Source organism: Lygodium microphyllum, chromosome 14 (genome assembly GCF_053477565.2).
Source record: "Lygodium microphyllum isolate KBCC chromosome 14, Lygodium_microphyllum_v1.1.10, whole genome shotgun sequence".
In the NCBI taxonomy this organism is placed as follows: Eukaryota; Viridiplantae; Streptophyta; class Polypodiopsida; order Schizaeales; family Lygodiaceae; genus Lygodium; species Lygodium microphyllum.
Genome location: NC_141148.1, coordinates 36,425,235 through 36,451,113, shown reverse-complemented (window position 1 = coordinate 36,451,113; position 25,879 = coordinate 36,425,235). Strand labels below are relative to the sequence as shown.

Below are 25,879 nucleotides of genomic sequence, written 5' to 3'. Positions count from 1 at the left end.
ACCATTTTCAGCATTTTACATGTTTACTCTCCCATCCCATCCCATCAAAAGAAAGGAATGTCTATGCATTTAGGTCAAGTCTTATGCAACTTATCCATAAAAAATTATGTATGGCACCCACATGTATCAATGCACTCTTTCTAGAGTCTGTGCATGTAGGTGAAATAATATGGAAGCTATCTATAAAAAATTATGTATCACACCCACACATATGAATGCCCTACTATTAGAAGCTTGCTTCATTCATTGTACGTTCTACTATTTGAGATTGTTTTTGTTTAGAGGTTTTGTTAATATGTAAAAAGGTCATTGTTCTTTACATGAAAACTATAGACCTAATTGCCCAATATCAATAGTATAGCAAACAATTGGCAAAGCTCACATGTACTCCAAAATATTAGTAGTTTATCATCATCAAATTTCATTTCACATTCTAAAGTATGTCTAACATGTCAACATCTAATGCCAACTATAATTAGAGTCAATCAAATGGCAAGTAGAGGTATTATTGAATTAAAAGACTAGGCTTCAATGTTATTATATCACTTATATGCTTAGAAAAAAGTATGTTGAACTTATGTTGTAGTGGTCTAGGAAAAAATAAACATCATTACTAGCAGGTACAAAATATTTAACATCATAGAAATTGATAAATGAAATCCATTAAGACAAAAATGCAAGAGTTAGGGGGGTCCATCCTGCCACCTTGCTCAATTCACACACATGCACATGCGTGCACACAACACAAAGATAGTACAACTAATGACAAGCACACCAATCCTTTGTCACATATAAGGGGGTATTAACATGGATTAAGTCATGCAAAAATGAAGGTAATATCCAATTTATAAGTCTATGGTTGAATGTTGTAAAGGACATGTACTATAACAAGATGAAGATTAATTACAACAACAAGGCATTGAATGCACATAAAATATATAGAATAATAGCCATGTAATGATTCATCCATAGTCTAGAGGGAAAATAAGAAAAAAATCAATAATAACAAAGAAAAGACCAAATAGCTTGGTAGTAATAGTACAATAGATTGATAGAGTATGAAGAGGAAGGAAGTGCACCCCATGCAAGCATGTATGACTATGCTAACCTGGCGATGTACTACATAAATGAAGTAGTGTAATAGTAACAGGAAATGTAGTAGTGAAGTTTATATGGAAAATAGACCATAAAATTCAAAAGTAAGAGCAACAACAAAGTTAGTATTTTGGATAGGTGATAATGGAAATTTAAATTCAAAGCACGTGGATGATTAATATAGTACAAAGAGGTAGGAAATGCACCTTATGTAGGTGTTATCAATATGCTAACCTAGCAAGGTACTATATAAATGAAGTAGCCCAATAGTAGAAGGAAAGCACCATGAAATACCAAACTGAGTAGAAGTATTGTGAGCATTCTATATAGATGAAAAAAGAAAAATCTACATAGAATGATCATGAATCTACTAAGTAGTTAGAAGGAATGCATACATAAAAATCAAGCACGAAGGAACATAGACGGGCGATCGAATAAATAATGCAACTAAAGCTTTTTTTAAAACAAAATTTTTGAAGAAAATAATGAATCGAACATAGAAAAGAAGGCAATGATATGCCAAGAGCTACATGTGTTATGTATTTGTCATTACTTATATGCATATCTATAACTATATGTTCATGCTCGCATCTGTGTATCTATGTGTATTTATAAATATTTTTCAATATTAATACACACACACACACACACACACACACACACACACACACACACACACACACACACACACACACACACACACACACACACACACACACACACACACACACACACACACACACACACACACACACACACACACACACACACACACACACACACACACACACACACACACACACACACACACACACACACACACACACACACACACACACACACACACACACACACACACACACACACACACACACACACACACACACACACACACACACACACACACACACACACACACACACACACGCAAATCATACATTGATACGGGAGCTTCAATCAACTTACTTGCACAAACATAATCTAGAATAATTATCACACTAAAAGTCTGTGTTGTGAAATGTTGGTAGTTATCAAGCATTAGCACGTTGCACAACACTCACTACAAAGACACCTTCAAAGTATTAAACTTTTGAGTTGCCCACATATTTTTATTTCAAAAAGTTGTGACTAGGTGTTTCCTTGAAACAATCAAATACAACAATGATATGTTGCCAAGTAAGGTGTACCCATGGACATGACATTGGAACCTCCACAAACATGCAAGAACTTAAGAGTTTGTACATGCACCTTTCTAGAACGTGCACTGCAGTTTTCCAAGCTTCCAATGAGATAGTGTAAATTTGGGATTCCACCTAGTATGTCTAGAAGACCTAGCCTTGAAATTTTAATGTTTTCTTCTACCATAATCCTATCCTCAAACAAATCAAACCTTGTGAAGAAAGGAATCCTTTGAATTTATTCTCTCTGACCCTCCTTTTGTATGATATTGAAATTTGAAAATCCTCTTTACAACATTTTACTTTTGGTGATATAAAGTTACAATGTTGATATTTTCTCCCTTGTTTTGAGTGTAAAAATAATATTTTAAATATTGTGTAATCAATAGGCCAAATTTCACTTTTTAAGTGTTGAAAATGTGTGTGAATGCATTGGGGTAGCTATGATGTACCATCCATGAATATTGTTAAGGACAAAGTGAACATGCCATGCACTATAGTGATACAAATGCATCCTTAAAAGCTAACTAACTAATCTCTATATGATGCTATGAATTGTTTGCACTAGAATAGCATTGCAAGGTGTCATAGGAGCACTTGAGTGAATAGAAAACATGTACAAATTGTCTATTGTGGGAGACTTATGGAGAGGAAGAAGTTGTTTGGAAGTTTAGATAGAAATGTGGGTAAAGTGAAGAGTAAGATCATCATCTCTTGTGAGTTTAATATACAAACTATAAAGTTACCCAACTTACAAGGAGTTGGATGAGAGATTCACATTATAAAATATCAATGTGAGGATACACACTTAGAGCCTAGAGGAGGAGGAGGAGGAGAGAGAGAGAGAGAGAGAGAGAGAGAGAGAGAGAGAGAGAGAGAGAGAGAGAGAGAGAGAGAGAGAGAGAGAGAGAGAGAGAGAGAGAGAGAGAGAGAGAGAGAGAGAGAGAGAGAGAGAGAGAGAGAGAGAGAGAGAGAGAGAGAGAGAGGTGATGAGACACCAATTGTGTAACCTAGGGGGGGGGGGGGGTAGCCATTGGAGGGGAGATGGTAGCCATTGTGGAGCTAAAGGTCAACAAGGGAGAAATGATTGTGGATTGCTATTGATAGGGTGCATCAAGATGAGAAAGAATAATGAGGAGGGAGTTTCACCATTGATTGAGGGCTTTCAATGGTACATTATGATACCTAAAAGCATTGTTTACATGCAATTAGTCTCTTTCTAAATCCTAGAATCTTTAAGGAGAGTAAGGAGAGAGAAACTACACCTTTTTTAAGGGACGGATACGATGTACAATGGTTTGCCACTTTATCACTTCATTGGTTCCATTACTCTAAGACATCTTATTCCTATGGACCCTATCTCTCTCTAAAATGCAAATGTGCAATGTATTGCATCATGGGTGCTTTCCCAATAACATATATGGTGAGAACATCTCTCTAAAATGGCAAGTGCACCCAATATAGGGTAGTGAGTGTCCTCCTAAGACCCTATATGGTATATGTATATCTCTAAAATGGCAAGTTTGCACCATATAGGGTCGTGGGGTCCTTATAAGACGCTATCATATGAAGTTGTTGACATTTAACCATTGGGTAAAGGGGTTCTTTTTCTGTGTTTTTCACTATCATGATCAACCTTGTGAGCTTCTGCTTGAGATCTCCTACTTAGCCAGGTGTGGCTGGGAGTAGGGGGCTACCAGCTTGAGGTATTTGTAATTCACAAGGTGGGGATTATTGTGAGAATGTCCAAATTTTCTTATGTATATGGACTTTGGAGAGCACATCACCCTAAAATTGTCTTCAGTGTCCTTCAGATTTTGCTGACACACACATTTTAGGGATGGGTCATGCTTAGGTCCATTTGACATGTATAGGTTGTTGGAGTAAAGTTATAGGGAGAGTGGCAAAAAAACTTGACTTGTTTTCCTTAAAAAAAGGGACCCCAACAAGTAAAGCAAGCATCACCAAAAATAGAGGGTCTAGCTCTACTTCAAGAAGTTTTCACACATGGCAACATGCAACAATCTGTCTGTCTGTCTGTCTCTCTCTCTCGCTCTCTCTCTCTCCTCTTTTGAAATGCTTTTTTTAGTGGGTTGGGGGCTGATTTCTTCAAAAAAGACATTTTAAAACTGGGTTTTTTGCACTGTCAAACCTTGAGTGTGGCTGCTCAGTCTTGCCATCAGAGCCCTACCACACTAAGTACATAGACTTAGGTGTGGCTCGGCTCTTATTGTATTGTGTAACATATTGAGGAATTCCATACACACACACACACACACACACACTCTGTCTATATTGTGGAAACACATACATACTCACACGCTCATTCTCCCCCCTTCATTCTTCCCCTCCCCCGCGCCCCTTTTCTCGCGTGTCGTGGGCTTCATCGGCGTGTCATTGAGAGAGCTCACTAACAACCATCATCATGCAAACCCAAAATTCGAAACACGAGCCAACATTGAAATGCTCGAAGCTGCACCTTTGTGTTTGAAGTCGTGGGTTTCATTCCGAGAAGAAGAAGAAGAAGAAGAAGAAGAAGAAGCAGCAGCAACAGCAGCAGAGCCAATGTGGATTGATGTCGTCTAAACTGATGCAGAAGATATACACATAGTACAAATATGGCCCTCCATCCATTTTACAGCCATGGTTTCATGCCAGTCAGAGGTGCTCCCTCCTTGCTCCAGCCCCTCCATTGAATTACTGTATTTCTTTATTCAACAAATGCATATAGAGTGCTGTTGGCTACTTCTGCAATCCTAATTGGTAGTCTTTGTGTGCGTACTCTAGTCTGAAAGATTCCTTGGGAAATGAAGACATCGTTCAATAAATGAACCTGATAACAATGTGTTGAAGAAATGGACTAGTTTTCACCTGCATTGCGGATTTGGACAAATAAGAGGGATGAAGAGGGAAAAACCGAGGGTGCGGCATGCCTAAAACATCTGAGCTTGCGCTGTATAGAGCCATTGTAAAGCATTAAGTGTTCCTGTTGCTCCTGTCCTAGATTTGGTTTAGGTTGGCCTGTCCCTGTCACATTTCAGATGCTAGTATGTGCAATTGGTGCGATATATGGGCTCTGTTGCATAGCAAAATCTCAGGGTATTTATGATGGTATAAAGGCCACTCGTATTTCTACTTACATCCCGACCTAGTACCATGTGCCACTTGAAACTGAAAACCTGTATGAAATCAATTATTGTGATTTGTTTCTTAACCAAATATCGAAGTGCCACTTTTAACTGAAAACCTGCATGAATCGGTTCTTGTGGTTTGTTTCTTAACCAAATAACGAAAGTTCCTGCACCCATGCCGTGTTGTTACCTGTCAGTTGGCTGAGTTTGTGTATTAGTCAATTCAGCATATGGTTCCAGTGTTTCCCCCTTATTTATGTATAATTTACCTTATTGCAAGTGTGCTTTTAATATCTAGGTAGATAGCTCAAATTTCAAGAAGGTTTCAAGTCCAACGGAGATTTTTTTGTGAATGCCTGAAGTAAGAAGGGAATCAGGTAAAGGTAAAATGAGTTCAGTTTGCACTTAACCATGCACAGCTTCACAAGAAACCATAGGATTCCTATCATAGTCAACTATATTTGAGTCGCATATAAAACCCCTGTCCTCAGTGCCTCTTAGAATGTGTATATATGGAAAGGGCTGTTGAAACTTACTATCACTTAAGCGATACAAAATCTCGCAGTGGACAATGGGTGACTGGTTGAATAGAGATTGTAGATGATTATGTGGTGCTAGATGCTGTTGTCACACCCTGGACTCTGTGCATGTGGCCTTTCCTCCTGCTAAACTTGTGCACTTGCTATCTGAACTCAATGTCATGGTGGATACAAAACACAAGCTCCATCAGTGCCACACCATGTATAAAACTTGACATTGAAAAGTGTCTTATGCTCAGTTAGATGTTCAGCCTAGGCTTTATGCACATGGCAGCACCCAATAAAGTGAATTCTTCCACAAAAACAGTAGCCATAAAAAGAATTTGTGAAACAAATTTTGGCAACAGGCCATTAAATATTGGGGATCTTAACTTTTCCAAATGTGTGTCCGACTGAGTAGGGGGTGGAACTTAGCAATTTTGAGCTAGACACACCTCATAGAAGGCTCAAACTTCATAGTGACTTGGGTAAGTATGGGTTAGAATGAGGTGATTTCATCCTTGCCCAGTTTGGTGGGGAGGTAATAGCCCAAAGCTTTTGTAAGTCTGCCATTAAGGAGCTATTTCCAAAACCATTCACAAACGAGGCACCTTTTTTTAATACTTGGAAGTTGACTGCCACTCAAAGTGCACATGTGAGACCTGTAAAATGATGAGATTTTAAAAAAGTAGTTGATTTTATAAAAGGATGCAGCAATGACAATATTGAATCTTTTAGTGGCATTTGACATGGAATGCTTCTCTTGAAAAAATTAAGTCTGACCTGTTCATAGCTGAAAAATGTTATTTATCTTCATGTTTGAAGTTTCAACAATCATTTTTATCCTACTTGATTTGGCTAATGAACTAATGGGATCTTGTGAAATTGGTAGTATTTGTTTCTCAGCATTCTGATAGAGAGTACATTTTACCCACCCAGAATGCTAGACATTTTGGCGATTTGTGGTTTCACAGACATTCTCAGAACCTATACAAGGATGGTATTTAAGATGCAATGCAGGCCCCTTAGAACCAGATAAGAGCTGCTTTGGAGAATGAGATTTTCTTTCTAACAGAAACTCCATTTTTAGAGGCATCTGTCTAAAACAACCAAGTAAGATGCACCACTTTTGCTCTATCAGTTCAGATTTTGGGCTGTGTATTTGCTAGAGACTTATGAAGAATCTTTTGTACAGACTGGTTTCCATGGTTCCTGTTGCTACTTTTTTACTTCTTTCAAATGGTTGAAATATATACTAAAGTTTTTATTAGGGTGGACTTGGTTTTTTGGACTGCAAGGAATCACAGCCATAGATAGGTAAGTCACTTTAAGTGGCTTACTTGGACTATTTTGGAATGATGGTTTGAAGCTGTACCAGCTAAATGACAACTTAGTATTTCCACTGTGTTTAGATTGTAATAAACATTATTATTTGCTTATTGTGAGGGTTTCGCCTTCACTCTACATATTTGTGACACAATGTGAAGCAGTGGTAAGAGATTAGGCTTCTCAGCACAGTTTTGATGTTCAAGAGACACGAGTTTCACTGTTTTGAAAGGCTAGTTACCCATAATTAGTTAAACTTGTCACTCTTGAAGAGACTATAATCAATTTGTATCCTTTTTCTCCTCAACTTTCTGGAGGTGTTACAGTTATAAAGATGATTTTCATCTGATTATTTATTGTTATGACAGGAGAATATCATGGTCTTAAAGCATGCATCCTCAACATTTAGGAGAATGCTCCAGGAAAAAGCTCTTGAAGAAATCAAGCTCCTACAAGATGCTTGAGTTGCCCCCTGTTCATACAGTTGATGATTCAGCCAGAGATGTTTACCTGGAGTTCAGTTTCTTTGATGGGGTTATGGTGGAATGTGGTGACATAAGCAGTCCTGAATGGAGGCCTTGGGAGTCGCGTATGAATCTGTCCAGGGGGAAGAAGAATGCACATGGGGTTGTAAATGTTGCAAATACAGGAGTCAAGGATGCAGAACAATTGCCTAGTTGTACAGTTTTTGGGTTAAGTTCACCAAGAAATGAGAGTGTTGAGCTTCACAACTCTTCTTCAGAGGATTGTGAATCTTCATTGAAAAGTTTTAAAGGAGAAACTTGCTCATATATGCCGTTGAGGTTTTGTGTGAGTGGAGGCCATTTCAAGTCAAGAGAAAAACACGAGTCTTCAAAGGGAGATGTGAAACTAGATGCAGATGATAGTCTGGCTTTGCAATCGATTTCCGAAGGGAGTTCCTCACGTCGCAGCTTTGCTACAGGGACCAGAGATATTTCCCATGTGGAAGGGGAATGTTCAGAAGAAGAGGACTTCCATTGGAAGCATCATTCACATGCCTCACACACAGGGTGTGATGGAAATGGGCCATATACAAGGAACGAATTTGGTTGTACTCCCATGCATCATTTCAGAGGTTCTTTTAAGTGTGGTGCTCATTCTAATGCTGCAGCAGAGGACTTTTCTTCTGTCATAAATAATAATAATGGCCATTTTAGAGGTGTTAATATTGGTTCTCTAAAAGGAGGCTCAGGTTGGTATTTGCCGGCAGACAATAGAAAGATCTGTCAAGTTGCTTCAGGGTCTCAACACGAGCAACTTGTCACATCCTCTCAGAGCTCCTTAAATTCCAACCAGGGAAACATCCACATGCTATATGATGAAAATGAGAAGTATGGCACTGTTACAACTGAGGTAAGTGGAGACTTGAGTCCACTTAGAAGAGTGTGTATAGGAAACAGACAAATTGATGTTAGAAAGGATTCAGGGAAATTGCCACTGGCAGCTTGGGCTACCATTGTCAGTGGACGGGAGTCTCCTCGATGTTCTTCCATGTCAATGACAGACTTGGTAGAAGCAATAAGCCCTGGAAAATGTCCACAGCCAATAAGCCCTGGAATAAGTCCACGGCCAATCAAATGCAAAAAGGGTTCTACGTTAGCATCCCGTTTGGAGCTCACAGGAGCTGTTCTTGCTGAGTGCAAGTCCCATGATTTCTTGAGAGAGAGAGATCCTGTCTCACCAGTTTCACCTCTGCAGTCATCTTCACCAGCTAGCAATAGTCCTTTTAAAAGGCACTCTGCAGGGTTTAAACTAGAGCCCAGAAATCTTTCCATTGTCGAACCAGTTCCTTATGGAGTTATGCATGGGCTTCTCCACTGCACCCTTAGGGAGGGCCTTCCAAATTACACATTTCTTCTTGATGACTATGAAGAAGTTGTGACAGCCAAGATTTGGATGGAGGACATGCTCTTGGGAGAAGCAGAGGGTGCATGGAGATACACATTTTACTCCTTGAGAGGGGAAGGTAAAAAGAAAGGTAAAATGGGCTGGAAACACTGGAAGAGGAAGGAGAAGCTCGCCTCAAGAGTAGTCGGAAAGATGAAAGTTTCAAGTGCTTTGCATTGTGATCCAGGGTTTGACAAAGAGAAGAATCTGGCTGTACAGTCTGAGTTCATCCTTTACAGTGCTAGGCCACAAGAACCCTCAGTTGTTCCACATGCAAATCTTTCATCTGCAGCCAGTTCCTCATCTGTGGAAGATTGCAGCAAAGCCACCTACAATATCAATACCAAGTCAACTTTTCGATCTTTTACATCTACATCCAGTGGAAGTTCACACTTGTCATCCACTGGTGCAATATCTGCCTGGTATGTCACACAGAGTTTACTGCCAAGTAGCTTCGTTGCACCTGACATGGAACAGAAACACAAAAGCAAGTACCGAAAGTGGGGTTTTCAGTCTGGGATATCTGGCAGCCATAGCAAGACAGCAAAGAAAAATAATCAGTCATCTAGCTCCAGTTGCAATGACGCAAATGCAAAAAACACATCTGAAATGACCTTGAAGCAGGGTCAGAATTTTACTGAACTTGCTGCGATGATAATAAATGTGCCAATTGAATTACAGGACAAAGGAATGCCAGATGGTACTAGTTTCTGTATATCTATACCACCTTGTGCTAGTTGCAAATATTTTTGTAGCACACCTTGATACACCTGATAACCCATTCTTGCTCTTTTAACAGGTTCCATGTCAAAGAAAGGTAAATCAGAAAGTCAGGGAGGTTGTGTAGGACTAACTTTGGCCAAGATTTGGGAGGAAGGGACACAAGAATGTGTGCAATCTGATCGACATGGATCCTGCAATGGTGCACATTCTAGATTTTCAAGGTCAAACCGTCAAGCCAACATCACTGTTATTTTACCTTCTGGAAATCATGGGAGACCTCTTAGTGATTCTAAGGGTCCTTCTCCCCTTATCACTCGATGGAAAGATGGGGGCAAGTGTGATTGCAAGGGTTGGGACCTTGGATGTGGTTTGTTGGTTCTAAGCAATGGAAGAACTGATGACAACGGATGTGAATTTGCAAAGCTTAGACAGATAGAAAGGCAGGGAATGCCCTTAATGCTTTACAAGCAGGTAGTTTTTCTGCTACAAGGTTTCACATTAAGAATGCCTTTTTTGTTGGGCCTGAAATCTGACATAGTGTTTTTGTAACAGGATTCAGATCAGAATGATGCATTCATCAGCCTTGCACCTCAAGAAAATGGACTCATTGCTCTTGATTTTCGAGCGCCTTTATCACCCCTTCAGGCTTTTGCAATTGCTGTCGGGATTTTACATGGCAGGGTCTCAGGTATCCCGGATGTGAATACTGCAGAGGTGGCTCCAGATTTAGAGAGCCCAAAGGAGTTTGTGGCTGACAGACTCTGTGGGGAACGAAACTGTTCGCCAGTGGATAAATGTAACAAGGACAACGCTGTACGAATCGAAAGGAACAAAACTGCTGGCCATGTCATAGTATCACCTGATCCGAATATGGTTAAATGTGATGATGTGCTGCGACTGCATAACAGTCTTTGCCATGCTCATCTGAAGGTGCAGGGGACCGATGTTTTGAATTATGGTTCTGAGCTTGCGCTTACTTTCGAGAGGGTGTAAAGCAACAAACTGGTTTCTTTCAAATGGGCCAACCTTGACTGTCAATTATTGCCATCTAGGGAATGGACCTGAGCATGTAATATGCCTGGATGCTGCTGCGGTGCATTCAGATTCTATCCTCATGTGGCAGGATGTTGTATTGGGAGGAAGACTTTGCAGTTGAAAAGTGAAAGGTTTGTGCGCACTAGACAGACTAGATGCTGGTTAGAGCATTCAGCAAGCTCAGAGTCTCTGTAAGTATGTAAAGATCTTCATATCAGTTGCTGGCTGGTAAAAGTCAATGCTCAATGGAGTGGCTTATTGTTTAACTGTTTCCTGAGTCTTTCCAAACACCGAGAAATTCATGTTGCCCATTGTACAATGCTAGTTATGTGGTCATGAGAAGATCCTCAAATGGACCTGAGCTTAGGAGTGAAGTTATTTGATCATCATTCTTTTCGGTAATTATTGTTAAAAACACAGCTTGTTATTTTGCTAGTAAGGTTTACCTCGCGCATATTTCTAGTATGGTTAGTTAGAGCTGCCTACACTTGAGACATTGGCAAGGATTTTCTTTGGTGCTGAAAGTTGTCATTGTAGAGTGTGCTTAGGGATAATTCTTGAGTGGAATGTGTCAAAATTCTGTAAGGTAGGGGAATTCTAAAGTACTTGTTGCAAGGTGTAACTCCTTTATTTGCGGTAAGAGAACTAAGGAAACGATTATGTAGCACTCTCTCCTCTTCCAATATAGGAGTGAACATTAAAACCAAGAATCTCACCAGAAAGATCTTGATGAGTAAAATCCTCAATCTTCAATAAATTTGCAGCTTGTTTGCAAAAATTTTATAGTGCCCTCTTGTTTTAGGGAATATTGTGACATGGTAATCCTTACAAGGCCCATTTTTTGGTATGAAACTCCCCTAATGGCATAGGGTTGAGTTAGTCCTTTGTTAGGAAATTCATTACACCACTTCCTCTCCAACAAGTGTCTCATAGAGTAGAAGATTGCAAAACTAGGGCTTCGACTGTTAGGAGAATGTAGGTTTTTGTGGCATTGAGTGCAAAAAGTGTAATTTTTCTTTTGTGTGTGAAGCCCTTATATTTGACAATAGGGCTTCTCTTTGTGATATTTGTATAGTCATACTAAGAGTTGGGGCATGGCTAGGTCAATACACTTGGGTGAGACGAGTAAAGAAAACGAAGGTGTAGAATTGCGACTTTAACTTTCGTGGCATTTTGGGCCCATGGATAAGTGCCTTTCTTGGCACTCCATCTATTCGATGTAGTCCCTCTAAATATGAGGGTACTATGTAGACTTCATATAGTAAACCTAATGTGGTTGGAAATAGTTTGAGTCGTCAACATCAAATACTTTCCCTAATGTGGTAAATCTAATGTGGCAAAAAATGATTGGAGGAGGTCGATATCAAATGCTTTTCCTCCACTTTGGTAGTGGATTGTTTTGTTCTCTCTCCTTGAACTTAGTGATTGTGAAACCAACCTTCCTCCTTGGATAGGGTGGTAAATCATTGATTACAACTTAATTACAGCAGGAAACTATTGAATTTGAGAATTAAAATCACGGATAGGGTGGTGAATCCTTGATTACAACTTAATTACAGCAGCAAACAATAAATGTTGTTAGATTTACATTTATTGTTTGTTGCTGTAATTAAGTTGTAATCAGGGATTTACCACCCTATCCGAGGAGGAAAATTAATTTTCAAATTTACATTTATTGTTTGATGCTATAATTAATTAGGGATTTACCACCCTATCCGAGGAGGAAAATTAATTTTCAAATTTACATTTATTGTTTGCTGCTATAATTAATTAGGGATTTACCACCCTATCCGAGGAGGAAGGTTGGCTATAGACTCCACATCAACAATGATGCACTAGTGTGATCTCGGCAATTGACCAAGCTTGCCGCATATGCTCAAGTCAATTGACTTAAGTAGGGTACATGTTTAACATCTAGAGCCCTAGTTGTTTAGCATTTAGTACAACTTGTTCCATAGAAAAAGTTACATATTTATGCCATCTTATTAAAATGCTTTATGCTTTTAGGCATAAAAGAGCAATGCAAATTTGATGAAAATACATGTATCCATAAGGATTGTAGGTAAATGCATTTGGATGTGTTATAAAAAAAAGATGGCCATGTATGGTTAATGAATATTGGTTCCTTATATAATGACATGGGAGTGGTTGAAAATGCTATCTAAATGGTATCCTCTAAATGGATTGGTGGCTTCTCAACCACTTGGACACATATAAGATGTGAAGAATACTTTTATCTCCCATTCAAATAGTTTTTCAATCTTATTTTATCTTCTCGAATTGTAATGTCAAGAAAAATTTAGAATGCAGAGCTATGTGTTTTCCCTTTTGAGTTGGTTGTGGGAATGTTTCAAAAAGGGAAAATACTTTTGGAGCAATGAAATCAAGAGGAGCAATACCTAAGACTAGATGAATACTCTTCAAAAACATGTTTAGGTTAGATAAATGCTATTATTGGAGATTTCCTCAAATTTTTATTTATCCGTAGGAGCAGTTCTTAATGTCATAAGGCCCCCTAATGAGAAGACAATATACATTTAATATTAGGTAGATTCTCAAGTTAGATATTACAAAGGATATAGTCAACATAGTATATCGTTAAAGATGGTCTAAATGAAAGTTGCACGTGTCACCTATTATGCAAACAACGTTTACCAGGTTCAAAAGGTTTATGCACCCTATTCTTGTGTTCTACAAAGCACAAATTTCAAACAGTGTAACCTAAGAAAAATGGAATCTTCTTTGTAGTATGAGCATATCCACTAGCTTAAGTAGTAGGAGATTGATTTGTAGTGAATGATTAGGACTCTATTTTTAGGTTGTGAATGACTTAATTGATATCATGGTTACTTGGCTTTAATTGAACAATTGTACCTTGAGATGATAAGTCATGTTGATACTTGGGTTGTAAGTTAACTATGTAAGATAACAAAGAAGATACCAAGTTATATTGAATGTAAACACCATTCAAACTCCATTCAAACTAATGAACTTGCCTTCTCAAAGCTAGGAATGGCTTGGTCTCACTCAATTGGGGGTTACTGGTTGATAAAAATGTAGTATGGACTTGATTAGTTGGGTACTTTTATTGTCAAAGGCCTCATAATGACAACTTGTAGATACAACACACACACACTAATGTCTCACACAATCGATAAGGTATAGTTTGATTTGGACATGTTTTCCTTGCACACATAGAACTCAATGCCAAGAAAAGGTTAGACTTTATCAATGATCCCATACATGTTTTTAGGTGGGAAAAAGTATATCTTTGGTTCCAATCCATGAGAAACATTAGAAAATTGTTAGATGAACAAGCCTAATCACATTGTTATGTTTAATGTTTATGGATTGAGAATCTTGCATGCCAAAATAAACAAGCATTGCCAATTGTTACATGAACAAGCCTAATTAAATTGTTATGTTTAATGTTTATGGATTGAGAGCCTTGCATGAGAAAAATAAACTAGCATTGCAAGTTGAAGTATGCCGATAACTCAAAACAAATATTATAATAGGTCTCATGAGAGAACTTTGAGAAGAATGTAGAATGGAAAGTTAAGAATGTGAGCTACTGAGAGGCTACCTAATTGTTGTTCTAGACAACAAGGCAATGGTCAAGTAGGGACAACAAAAAAGTCCCACAATATCCTTTGATGGCAATGAAATTTTATGATTTTTACACATGTTGGCTTGCTCAATGGTATTGTTTTGATCAATTTGAGTGCCTTGAGAACCTATCCTTCAAATGCAAAGGTTACAACTAATTTGAGTTGTAGGAATTTCCCAGTCAACAATTGTGGGGATAATCATGGGCAAGTGACTAATCCTCATGCGAGCTACCAATGAATCTACAGTGCACGACATTGCTCACACAACATTTATTTTTTTTCTCAACAATTTCGATCCACCATAATCTATTCTAACGTATTGCGATTCCCCAAATCGATTCCTCATTGATTTATCCTCTTGATTGGCCTATTGTAGTCATACATGTTTTTTTAAGAGGTCCTCTATTCAATTGTGCCGCATGGCCTCTTAGTAAGATCCTTTATTTGGCTAGTTGGTATGAGCTTGAGAAAGTTCAAGATTGTAGATTTCCTCGGTATCCTAGCAATGGAACCAAAATGGTAGCCTCTACAAACTCTCAATGATGGGACATGGACTAGCATGCGCACGCACACACACACACACACACACACACACACACACACACACACACACACACACACACACACACACACACACACACACACACACACACACACACACACACACACACACACACACACACACACACACACACACACACACACACACACACACACACACACACACACACACACACACACACACACACACACACACACACACACACACACACACACACACACACACACACAGAAGTTTTCTCTCACCTAACCATCTTGTATTCTTGCAATAAATTGACTAATTCTCTCCTCTCAATCTCATGACACGAAATAAGCTAACTGTTTTAAGAACAAATGTAGTGAGCATTATTGTAGTCCTTTGCACTTGTTGCAGTTCACTTTGTCAAGCAATTTATCAATAAGCTCCAGATTTGATGTGGCTTCATCCTACTACCCCTACTCTCACCAAGAGGAGAGTAGAGAAGAAATAGGGAAAAAAGTAGAGGATGGAGAATGGAGCTTCTGCAACTAGTCCTTCACTCTCTCCCGCACTCAATCTGCCACTTTCATGTTCTTAACTTCTCTAACAAGATGGAAAGAAGAGGAAGAATTTGACACTCTTTGGGTACTTAGCTGATCTTGATAGTATAACAAATTGGGATCACTAGAGTGATACACATGAGCTAATGACTTTTCGGTATAAGTGACATGGATGAATGTGAAGGCCTTGGGATGAGGAATGGTTGAAGATGAAGGCCTTGGGATGAGGGTTCAAATCTATATTGCATTGGTCCCTTTAAAGATTTTAAAATGACTCCCCTTTGCGACTCTTCAATGGTACCCTTTTTTATGAGGAGAATTCAAAAACTTCAATGATCCCCTCTTCTATGAAGGAAATTCAAAAAATGGTTTTGATTTTGGCATAACAAGTTCATTCTTTTAATTTTAGTAAATTTCCATCAAGCATATAGCAATGTGTAAGCATTCGTAAAAAATGTTTGGCAAGCAGTTGCATTGATGTATCAAAGGATTGATGTGAAGTTTAGTATAAGTTTACTAGCTCCTCTACCTTAATGTGGGGATTGTATTAGAGTTGGGTTATGGCCAAGATTAGTGGGGTAAGTGGAACCTTACTTCCCCTACTAACCTTGGTTCATGCCACATGGGTTTAGAGATAGTGGGGTTTCTTGAAACCTTGGAAACCCTTGCTAACACATTGAAAATGCCAAATCCTTACATCACAAAGGGAATGCTAATCCTTCCTATTGGCTAGTGACAACATAGTTAGAGCAATAGATGGATATGTAAAAGGATTTTGGCGATTTAAAAACCTACAATCTTCCTCTATGCAATGGGTGTAGCTGGTGAAACCACAAAGATGGTTGGTGAGGCTTACCCTAGTCAATTCCCTACTGATGTTGGTCAACTTGCCAGAGTAGCACACATACGGCCATTTACTAGCCTGTGTCCTGGCTCTAAAGGTTTGGTTAGTTTGCCTTGGAAATGAGGCAAAAGTGCATGGGCACGTCTGCACGATGAGAGAGAGAGAGAGAGAGAGAGAAGCGCAGCTGATCGTAGCAGCTGAGCGGATCCTTACTGAGAGAGAGAAGCGCAGAGAGAGAGAGAGAGAGAGAGAGAGAGAGAGAGAGAGAGAGAGAGAGAGAGAGAGACGCCATGTCAGATCGGCCTTCTGGCGCTACTGATGCTGCTTCTCCGGGGACTTTGAATAACAACAGTGCCAGCAGTAACATTAATGCTAATAATAAGGTGGACTACATATTCAAGGTGGTGCTGATTGGGGACACATCAGTGGGCAAGTCGCAGCTGCTGAAGCGCTTCTCGCAGAAGGAATTCAGCCTGGATTCGAGGGCTACCATCGGTGTCGAATTCCAGACTCGAACCCTCGTTATCGACGGCAAGACCATCAAGGCCCAGATCTGGGACACTGCAGGCCAAGAGAGGTAAATTCTCTCATACAATTAACTTTAAACCCCATAAGGAATATAAGGTTCATTTGTCGTCACCCTTCCATCCACACATTAGGTTAATGGAGCTTACCGTAATTCCACCGAGGTCTAAGGTGAAGTACTCGATCACCTTACGCAATAGTTTTCCTTATAAATTAACCAATCCTTTGATCAAGAAGATGACCACTTCCATCTCCAATGAATATTATCGTTTAACTAGTCATCCTTGATTGTCTTTGGCTAGGCTTAATCTTCACAAAACATCTATGTCTGCGTGTTGTAATGAAAAACCCAATATGCACACTAAACAAACAAAGAAAGCGCTAAATGGAGAACACATGCTCATAACATAAAAATATGCTATATCTAGATTCCATGGTAACTTTTACATCATGGCGCTATAGCTATCTATGAGCAATTGAGATGGTGGTAGTTGTTCATTGGAAAAGTTGTGATGGTGGTGGTTGTCTTTCAAAGATATCATGCTTAATAGATTTCAAAGAAAGCCAGCTATATTCGAACAAAATAGCCAAAAACAACATCAACCATGTATGTTTAAACCACTAAATATTGACATACATTTATGCTTCTCAACATCCATTTATGTTTCTAGAGTGTTCCTGCTCATTATAGAAGTTTTTTTAGTAGCATTTCTTGACACAGGTTATCATTGTAAGTCTCAAGGTACTATCTTGGTACTATGCCAGGGACTAGCCTCTTAATAAGCTCCACTAGGATGAGAAGCAAGTTGAAGAGAATAAGCATGTGGAGGCTACAAAAGTAATTGGAATTCCTCAAATCGCCCCTCAAACTGTGCACTATAACCCCTCTAGCTCCAAGTCCCCTCAATAGAGTAGGGGAAATCCTATTATAGTTTTTGAGATAGCTCTAACAAAGATAAACATGCACTAGCCAAGGAAGCTAAAGAAACCAAGGGTGTCATGTCCAATAATGAAAATTTATTTCTCAGGAAGAGTAGGCCAAAGAATATAAAGATGGTGGCAAGGTCTAGGTCGTGCTCAAGAAGCTTGCTAATTAGTCTTTTCTTGAGACCAATATCTATGCCACCCTTGTAGCATATTAAGGAGGATTAGCTAGATATTGGTCTACCTTGTGCATAAGATCCAAGGAAGGTCATCGCCCTAACCTACAATGTTAGGCGCATGTGCTCACCCAAAAAGAAATAGGAGTGTAGAGCTATTTTGGAGAGGGTTAGATCAAATGTAGTTGGACTATTAAAACTCAAGCTAGGAGGTGAAGTATCAAATGTTGAGGATTTGGGGCTTCTCTAACTCAAGGGATCATGGGAAATGTAGAACTATCCTTCTAGTCAAGGAAGAGCTCAAACCTATATTGGAATGGGCTTCTAACATGGGCTGCACGTTGGTCGTCAAGATCAAGTTATAGGATGAACCCTTGGTGATTGCTTGATTGGCTTCACAAATTTTCCCTTAAATATGAGAATAATCTTAGCATAGCCTAGATTCTAGGAAACATATAATTGTATAGAAATTAAGAAATTCGATATACAAGTTCAAGAATCAACAACTCACATACTTTTTAACCTAAAGTTTTCCTAAGCTTTCCATTTTAAAATATTTCAACCCAAAGCTTTTAGGATGCTTTTCTTTAATATAAAATCAATCTATTTTTATTTGAAAATGTAGTGAAGCAGATTTCAAAAATAAGGAAAAGTTACATATGACTCAAGTGGAATAGGTTTAGTATGGACCCAACTACACTTATATACAACCATAATAGAAGCTTGTTAGCCCATATACACTGAGGATGTGTATGGATATTAAAACATCATATAACCATGTAGGCAAAACAATGTCCAATATAAGGAGTGCACAACTAGTGCATAGAAAGGCATATACAATGGTCCACTATAGTAGAGGGGATAGGCTTCATAGTTTGAAGCAACATTCTTATATGTGGGAGATAGTCAAGTGTGTTAGAATCTAATTGGGCTTGGTTCAAGTGAGGAGTATTGTTTAGGTCCTCATATAAAATTGGTATTTTTTCACTTGGCTTGAAGCCGAGGCTTTCATGATGCCCTTGCTCCATAACATTATTATGCAAAATAAGAGATCATGTTAATGCGTGAATAGAAAAGGAGAAAGTATATTGGAATAGAGCTTCATTTCTTTGAAGCGAGATATGTCATGACACATGGGCTTTGAGATAATTTTAAACTTTTGTGTGTAGACCATTGGCTTCCTCAATTCCAAGCAATGGTGTTGCATGTAAAGGTGAGAGGGCCAAATGATGTAGTTCAAGAAAATTAAGAAATCTCCATTAGAGTTGCAAGATAAAAGCAAATGTAAGACAATTTCTATTTAATACTTAAATTTATGGCACAACCCACCTCTACTTGATTTCTTTGCCTTTTCTCCATCCATGTAGCTTTAAGAAGAATATGCCATGTTAAGGAGGTTTGTTTACAAGGATGGCATCATCTTCCATGGAGAATCAGATACTTCAAGCCACCCACTTGGTTGCCAACCTATTTGCCAAGAACTAGAAATGGTGGGCCGGCATTTTCCTTGGGGTGGAGATAGGTCAAATGAGAGTTCCCAAGGTAGCAAGGTCAATTTGTGTCTATCGCCAAGTGAGGGACTAAGATTAGTTGTTTTTCTTGAAGATAAGATTTCTTTCTTTTGTGAAACATGATACTCCTAGCAACCCAAAAGCTATAGTCATAAAATGTTGGCATCCAAAAAATTCGAAGTTATTTTGCAAATTAAAAATTTCTCCATTTTCTTGACATGTTATAACCAAAGCGATCTTGGAGTAAAGTTTAGCATTTAGATATTTTCGTGCAAAAAGTTTCAAGTTCTATTATTATGAGTTCTCCTCTATTATTATTAGACATGTTATAACCAAAGTGATCCTAGTGTTTACATATTTTAGCTTGAATGTTTTAGATTTTATTAAAGTATAAGAGTTCTCCTCTATGTTCTATTTTTTGTGTGTGTGTACACGTGAGCACACATTTATTTGAATTTGAAAACACACACACATGTATGTATGAGAGAGAGAGAGAGAGAGAGAGAGAGAGAGAGAGAGAGAGAGAGAGAGAGAGAGAGAGATTCACAAGCCCACCAACCATGCAATGCATGGTTAGGAGGCCTGGCGGGTAGCACCAGCTAGGCCAACTAGTGTGTGTGTGTCGCCGCATGCCCACGGGTGCATCGAGAGAGAGAGAGAGAGAGAGAGAGAGAGAGAGAGAGAGAGAGAGAGATTCACAAGCCCACCAACCATGCAATGCATGGGTAGGAGGCCTGGCGGGTAACACCAGCTAGGCCAGCTAGTGTGTGTGTGTGTCGCCGCATGCCCACGGGTGCATCGCGCGCGAGAGAGAGAGAGAGAGAGAGAGAGAGAGAGAGAGAGAGAGAGAGAGAGCATGCTCATGTAAGAAAACCACGCGGCAGGTATCGAGCGGTGACGAGTGCGTACTACAGGAGCGCGGTGGGAGCGCTGGTGGTGTACGACATAACGAAGCGGGAGACGTTCGAGCACGTGGGGAGGTGGGTGGAGGAGCTGAGGCTGCACGCGGACGCCAACGTGGTGGTGATGCTGGTGGGCAACAAATGCGACCTGCCCGCCTCCCTCCGGGCCGTCCCTCTCGACCACGCCGCCGCCTACGCCCACCAGCACGGCCTCTTCTTCCTCGAGACCTCCGCCCTCGACTCCTCCAACGTCGAGCCCGCCTTCATGACCCTCCTCTCTCACATCCACACGACCATCTTCCGCTGCAGTAGTAAGAAGGCCATCGTCGCCTCCTCTCATCGGAACGATAGTAGTCCTCGCCTTAGCTCTTCCTCCTTCTCTGGCGTCAGCCTCTCTGTCAAAGTCGATGATGGTGATCATCAAGGTGATAAGAGTGGGAGGAGCAAGTGTTGTTGATTTACTTCCTTGCATGTTTCTCTCATAAAATTAGACCGGTCTTGTGCTCGTTTAGGTGTACGTGAATATGAGTACGAGAGAGAGAGAGAGAGAGAGAGAGAGAGAGTGTGTGTGTGTGTTATAAGACTAGCGTAGTACTCATTTAAGTGTACATGAATGAGTACTAGTAGGAGAATGAGAGAGCGAGAGATGTGTTGGTTAGCATAACATATGCCCACACCGATTAGATCACACTCCTCTCTAATTTATAATAGAGTCAGACAGCAATGATATTGGGCCGAGGCCATGCAAAATCAACTTTTACAATTTTTGATTCGTAGTTTGAAATGAGAAAGTAATAAAAATCACAATGACCAACCTACTTATAAAAGAAGTATTGAGGCAATCCACACTCCAAAGATGTGTACTAATAGAAGTAATCAAGTGGTTAGACCAAGGGTTAGAAGATTGTAAACATTTGAATGAAGTGTCCTATACATGTGGTCTATGTATGAGCCATATCTTGTTGAGGAGCAAATAGTTTTTTAGAAAGCACCATGTTTAGCAAAGGTCCATGCAAGGAATACTGAATGGTTGTTGGCATGGAGGTTGTTTGTATTCATTTCTCATGTGGCAATGAATCTTTCGATGAATTGAAAGGATTCATTTTTGATGAAGGATGCCAACTTAGATATCATTCATGTTGCTAGTTATAGATGTCCTTTGTGGAGGCTTGTATATGTTATTAACAAGGTAGAACTTGTGTTGCATTTTGCAACCTTGCAAAAATGGATTTCCATGGGGGATTATTGTGAAGTTTGATGATATATGGTGAAAGGGTTACTATGAGTCCTTTAGATCTTGCGTGCAAATTATAGATTTTTATATTCAATTAGGTATTAGGTTTCACATATAATTGGTTGTGTGAGTTGCTTTCATGCATAAAATGCTAAGTTATTAGTCGGTTGTAATTAATATGGCTTTTTAATGTGCATGGTAACTTCTAGAATCCAAAGACATGAGGAATCAAATATGGATTGTTAAGATAGTTGCAACTCCATGAAAAAATGCTAATTTTGTGCTCACTTTGTGTTGGACATAATAGTTCCATCTTATTTATTACATATCATGTATTACCTTTCACTAGATAATTTGTTTAAGTATGTATGTTTGGGGTGTACCATTGTTTGCAACTATTCACCTATGGTGGGTATTATTAGAAACTCAACCTAGTGATATGACTTTTGTAGTTGAAAAATGAAGTTCTATAAAGTTCATCCAACACATCATTCACTAGTTCATAAATGATAATAATACTTCCTACACACTCCAAGACAACCTCTCGTTGTGCCATGATGGCCATCATCCCTTACTATGCATAAGCACCTTTGTCGATGACCATTGTCCACAATGGTGTGATCGTAGTCAATATGGTCTCCACAAAGTCCTCTCCTCAATGTTGTGACAGTCATCATCCCCCTTACTACTAGTTAGTACCTTCCCAAACATCATCTGCAATGGTATGATTGCAAGTAGCTCGGCCTCCATGAAGTACTCTCCTTGTGCCATAACGGCAATTCTCTTAGCATCTTCCAAGTTTCCTCTTCCTTCTCCTACTTTTGAGAGAACATATTTCCAATGGCAAGGACCAAGCAGACTGTAAGGAAGGCCTATATCCAAAAGCCACATCCACAAGCTTTTGATGTTCCTTTAGAGGAATATGTTGACCATTCTATCATGGATCTTCCCATAGTCCCTCAAGAGGTTCCCATTGAGACTCCAATAGAAGCAACATCTTCAAATAACAATTAAATTCTAACTTCTTGAGAGCTAGATTTTAGGACCCAATTTGGACCCGTTCTTGGAGCACTAGAGCCTGTTTTGGAGCCAGAAAGTGCCCAAGAGGCGTTAAAGAGCCAATTTTCATGAAAAACAAAATGGTGGCAGATGGCTAAGCTAGAGTTCTCCTAGATGCATTTCGACGTCATGAACCAAACGCAAGTCTCGATTTGTCAATCGGAGGTCGTTTGACCCCCCATTTAATCCCTGCAAGGTTCGACATTATAAAGCGGCTACCAGATTGGGAAGCCAAAAAGTGTGTGGGAGAGGCCAACTTGATGGATTTCGATGCAACGAAGCCGCTTGTCTAGTCGGATCGTGAATCGAAGTCCGTTTGCACCTCTTGAAAACCCTTCCGCGATAGTGTGAAAGTGGTTTTTTTGAAGTGGACATTTTACAAATGAAACTCTAAATGAAGAAAACATGCAAAACCATGTGGAGATGCAAGGAGGGGGCATTTTTTGATTGATGCCTCATTTTTTGGGGATTTTTGTGCCTCTTGGATCCTCAATTATGTAGAGAGAGAGAGAGAGGGAGATCCCCGATCTATGCAAGGAGGGCAAGATTTTGATGGTAACCATGTGTAATATAATGAAAGGAATGAAAATCTGATTTTTAATCTTTCTCTCTCCTCCTTCCTCTCTCCTCTTGTGGACTGTTCATATGCATCAATGAAAGAGAGAAGGGGAGTTGATGAAGATTTTGAAGCAAACCATGTTGATGGAGTGGTAGAGGACATAGATTAGGACTAGAGAGCATATCAACGACAAGAGGGAAGCGTCAACGGCCTCTCAATCTCAGGATACGTGCCTTGAACACGTGAGTTTCTATGAGTAAGTGGTCTTTTTCTTTGTTTGATGAAAGATAATTGAAGAAAATAATTGATGATGATTGATCTTGGTTTCATATGCTGAATTATCTCTGAAATGAAAGATAAAACCAAAAATTTTGATGATATAATAAATTTTTCTCAAAACACGTAAAACCCGCAAAGTGTTGTTTTTGAAGAAATCATGAAAATTGGGGGTTTTAGTGAGTGTTTTGAGTTTCCTTGGAGTAAAATTGAATAAAGAAGTGGAGTTGAGTGCTTTTGACCAGTGAGAGCTCACAAGTATGATTTTTCATAATTTTTGAAGAAAATGAATAGGAAAAAATAACAAAAATAAAAAAAGTTAGGTTTTTTGTGACAAATAAATAGGAAAAAATATGATTAATGTTCGTGAATGTGTGGCAAGAGGTATAGCCTCAGCTCATCCTTGTTTTTTGTGTTTTAGTCCCTTTTTATCGCTTTATACATTGAAAATGATAAAAAACGAAACCCTACACCTATGCAATGATGCAATACATAAGCGGTAGGGGGAAAAGAAGGGTTGTGGAAGTGTTTAAGTGTGTTGAGAATGAAGTAAAGTCTGATATTTTGGCTATGCACGTCATATATGATGATGATGATTTAAGTTTTAAGAGGCTAGTAGCACAAGGTAACTTGGTGCTAGTCTCTAGCAACGTAGCAACAACAACGAATAGATTGAAAATCATTGAAGGGCTGATTTTTTCACTCCACTTTACTGATTTTTAATAATAAAATATTTGTGCACAATAAGCATTCACTTTTGCATCTTGCATGTCACATGGTACAAAATCCTGGATGCATAGCACTTGTATGCCAAACATTGACCAACGCTGAGAGTGTGAGGAAGTTCTTTTATGTAGGTTCGACGAGCGGTTCCTTGGGATAAGTTCAGTGAGGAAATATTAACTCCTAGATCGTTCGAGAAATCAAAGAGTGGAGCTTGTACATTTTTTCTTCATGTTGAGGTAGCACATCTTGGGGCCAATCCCTGAGATGTAGGAGAGTTGTAGTGAGGCCGTGGTGTTTCAGCCGAGAGGTTGCCTCCTGTGTATGTGGTACGAGGTATTATACCTATATGTTATGGGATCTCCCTCGGAGGAGTAGGGAAAGGTAAACATTGGACTGTGTCCTATTATAAATGCAAAATGGATATTAGAGTTTAACATAGTGTGAGCCTTAGATGCTCTTGGCCATGAGGCCGTGTGGGGTGTCTTGTGTGTCTTCAAGGTCCGACTAGTGCTAGAGAGCCAGTGTCAAGCCCATTTTAGGTCTCGAAACTTCTCCTAATCCTTAAGCTTCAACCCCTCCTACTATTCTTGGCCAAGGGGAACATTCACCTCCTCTTGATGCTCTTGAGTATAGTGAGCCTTCAACTATGTCAATTGAGGAACATTGCTAACTAACCCTAGCCAATAGGAAAAGAAAGTCAAGGGGGTTTTGTATGCATAAATGTTAGAGAAATAAGAAAATCCCAAAAAGCAACCAAGCATCTTATCCCAAAGGCCATATTTATCAGAGTGGTCAAGGATATCTCAAATAGATTGTTTAGGGTTGCCACAATTGATGGACTCCAAAGGAAGTAGCAAGTTTTAGCTATTCTATGTTTACAAGAGGCGGTAGAGGACTTCATCATAGATTTTATGAATATTTCTTACATTTCTACTGCCCGTGCATACCAGGTCACGTTGATGAACAAGGACTTCAATATGGTGAGCAGGCTTAGGTATAGGTTTGTGACAGAGTGTTGAAGCCAATGTCTAGTATTGATTATAAAGCCATTGAGATCCTCAATGTTCCCCCAAAGTTGAGAAAGGTGTTAGAGCCTATCATTCAAGATGTTAGTCACTTATATCCAACTGGAACTACAACTCTCTACCATGGAGGAGAAAATCAAAGAGGAGATTGAAAGTGAATATGTTATTTGCAAGAGAAAGATTGATTTTCTTGGCCTAATTAACTATAAGAGGATGGGCAAGATATTTGGCCAAATGATTTGTGAACGCCTCTTGAAATGCAGCTAAAGTGGAATACCTTAGCATAGATCTGTCCTAATTTTGAGGTATTTTTTGTTTTTTTTGACTGTTTCAAATGGCTAGAACTAAGGCCACTACAAGGAAGAAGAAAGTTGATCATAGGGATCTTGCTTCAAAGATTCATCAATCCTCCAAGCCTTCCAAACTTACAAGGAAATCAAAGCCAAGGAGAAGGTTTTCACAACATGTTAGATGCCTAAAGAAGTACAATGAAGGCTCTCAATAATGCAATTC

At 39.3% G+C, this 25,879-nt stretch overlaps 2 protein-coding genes across 4 annotated transcripts; both read left to right on the top strand.

Annotated features, from left to right (window-relative positions):
• Positions 1-4,522: 4,522 nt before the first annotated feature.
• LOC148025498 (uncharacterized) lies at positions 4,523-11,349 on the top strand. 3 transcript variants are annotated; one of them, XM_087692663.1, is made up of 5 exons: positions 4,523-4,937; positions 6,862-7,035; positions 7,617-9,856; positions 9,956-10,350; positions 10,432-11,349. In XM_087692663.1, exons 3-5 carry the CDS (start codon positions 7,639-7,641, stop codon positions 10,870-10,872), a joined length of 3,054 nt encoding a protein of 1,017 aa, XP_087548789.1. In that variant the 5' UTR covers positions 4,523-4,937; positions 6,862-7,035; positions 7,617-7,638; the 3' UTR covers positions 10,873-11,349. The 3 variants fall into 3 exon arrangements, with proteins under 3 accessions (XP_087548789.1, XP_087548790.1, XP_087548791.1); XM_087692664.1 differs by having other exon boundaries at positions 6,815-7,035; XM_087692665.1 differs by lacking the exon at positions 6,862-7,035.
• A 5,336-nt stretch (positions 11,350-16,685) lies between these two features.
• On the top strand, positions 16,686-21,686 carry LOC148025497 (ras-related protein RABA4c-like). The gene is made up of 2 exons (XM_087692667.1): positions 16,686-17,026; positions 20,470-21,686. The coding sequence occupies exons 1-2, from the start codon at positions 16,740-16,742 to the stop codon at positions 20,942-20,944; spliced, it is 762 nt and encodes a 253-aa protein (XP_087548793.1). The 5' UTR covers positions 16,686-16,739; the 3' UTR covers positions 20,945-21,686.
• Positions 21,687-25,879: the final 4,193 nt, after the last annotated feature.